This window comes from Nicotiana tomentosiformis, chromosome 2, assembly GCF_000390325.3.
Source record: "Nicotiana tomentosiformis chromosome 2, ASM39032v3, whole genome shotgun sequence".
Classification (NCBI taxonomy): domain Eukaryota; kingdom Viridiplantae; phylum Streptophyta; class Magnoliopsida; order Solanales; family Solanaceae; genus Nicotiana; species Nicotiana tomentosiformis.
Genome location: NC_090813.1, coordinates 17200587 through 17202288, shown reverse-complemented (window position 1 = coordinate 17202288; position 1702 = coordinate 17200587). Strand labels below are relative to the sequence as shown.

The 1702-nt window shown below is 45.8% G+C and overlaps 1 protein-coding gene across 1 annotated transcript; it reads right to left on the bottom strand.

The window, feature by feature from the left end:
* Positions 1 to 428: 428 nt before the first annotated feature.
* On the bottom strand, positions 429 to 815 carry LOC138904410 (uncharacterized). The gene has a single exon (XM_070192909.1). The coding sequence runs from the start codon at positions 813 to 815 to the stop codon at positions 429 to 431; it is 387 nt and encodes a 128-aa protein (XP_070049010.1).
* Between the last annotated feature and the right edge of the window lie 887 nt (positions 816 to 1702).

The window sequence follows — 1702 nt, the reverse complement described above, 5'->3', positions numbered from 1 at the left end:
ACTATAGAATATCCCAACAAGGATAAACACATAAGTAGAGAACAAAATTATGAAACTCACCTATACGTGAAGCAAGATAAGAGGACTCACCCGATAAGCAGAACTAAATTAAAATACGAATAATGCTCCTCTATAACAAATCGAAACCATACCTGTAACTACATCATCAGGTGCAGTGGTCTCAGCCCCACCATAGAAAGCATATCAACAGGTCGGGCCTCCCCTCTTGGGCACCCTCTACCCGCCTGAATACCCCGCTGCGACATATCTATCCGGAGTCTGGGACAATCTCTCACCATGTGGTTGGTATCTCCACGCTCAAAGCAACCCCTCCGCTGGCGTGGCTGCAGAAGCTGTCCGGTACGGGATCTCTGAGACCCATGGATATCTGAAGCACCGCGCGAAGCCTGAAGTGCAAACTGAACTTCCTAACCCACAAAACCTCTACCATGGCGTACCTTGCCTCCAAAGTAGGGACTAGTATATCCTCCCGTTCCATGAGGCTTCTTAGTCTCACCGACCTCTCTGTCCTGATCCCACATGCCCTCTAATCTGCGAGCAATCTCTACCATCTGTTGGAACAAAACATCCATCTCCAATTCCCGAGCCATGCTGAATCGGATACCATGACTGAGCCCTTTAATAAACCTGCAGACTCGCTCTCTGACTGTAGAAACCAAAGCAGTTGCATGTCTGGACAAATCACTAAATCTAATGGCATACTCTAACACTGACATACTGCCCAAGCGCAGCTGCTCAAACTCCATGCGCCATGCATCCCGAAGGGTCTGAGGAACAAAATCTCTCAAGAACATCTCTGAAAACTGAGTCCATGAAGGTGAAGTTGTATCGGCCGGGCTACCCAACTCGTACGCTCGCCACCACTGATATGTCGCTCCCTTAAACTGGAATGTAGCAAAAGCAACCCACTCGTCTCCACAATATCCATAGTGTGGAGAATGCGATGGCACTCCTCTAGAAAATTATGTGCATCTTCTGAAGCCAAACCACTGAAGGTAGGAGGGCAATACTTCTTAAACCTCGCAAGTCTAAGTTGTTCCTCCTCCGAGGCTGCTGCTGTAACGACCCGGCCGGTTGTTTCGAGAGTTATAGACCTATTTTCCCATTTTATGCTTCTTTTATTCTCTACAGCTGTTATATGTTTTACCGGGTTGGTTGGTTCAGGCCCGGAGTTATTTCAGAGTGAATTGAGATACTTAGTCTCTTAATTGAAAGTTTAGGTTGGAAACGTTGACCGGATGTTGCCTTATATGTAAACGACCTCGGATTTGAATTTTAATGGGTCTGTTAGCTTGGTTAGGTGATTCTGGACTTAAGAGCACGTCTGAAATGTGATTTGGAGGTTTGTAATAGAATTAGGCTTGAATTGGAGAAAGTTGAAATTTTGGCAATTTTGGCCGGTAGTGGAAATTTTGATATCGGGGTCGGATTTGATTTCCAGGATTTGGAGTAGGTTTGTGGGGTCATTTAGGACTTGTGTACAAAATTTGAGGTCAATCGGACGTGGTTTGGTAGGTTTCCGTGTCGTTTGCGGAATTCGGAAGTTTAGAAGTTCTTTAAGCTTGAATCCGGGTGTAATCAGTGTTGTGATGTTGTTTTGAGTGATTCGAAGGTTCAACTAAGTTCGTATTGGGTTATATGACTTGTCGTCATGTTTGGTTGAGGTCCCGGGGGCCTCGGG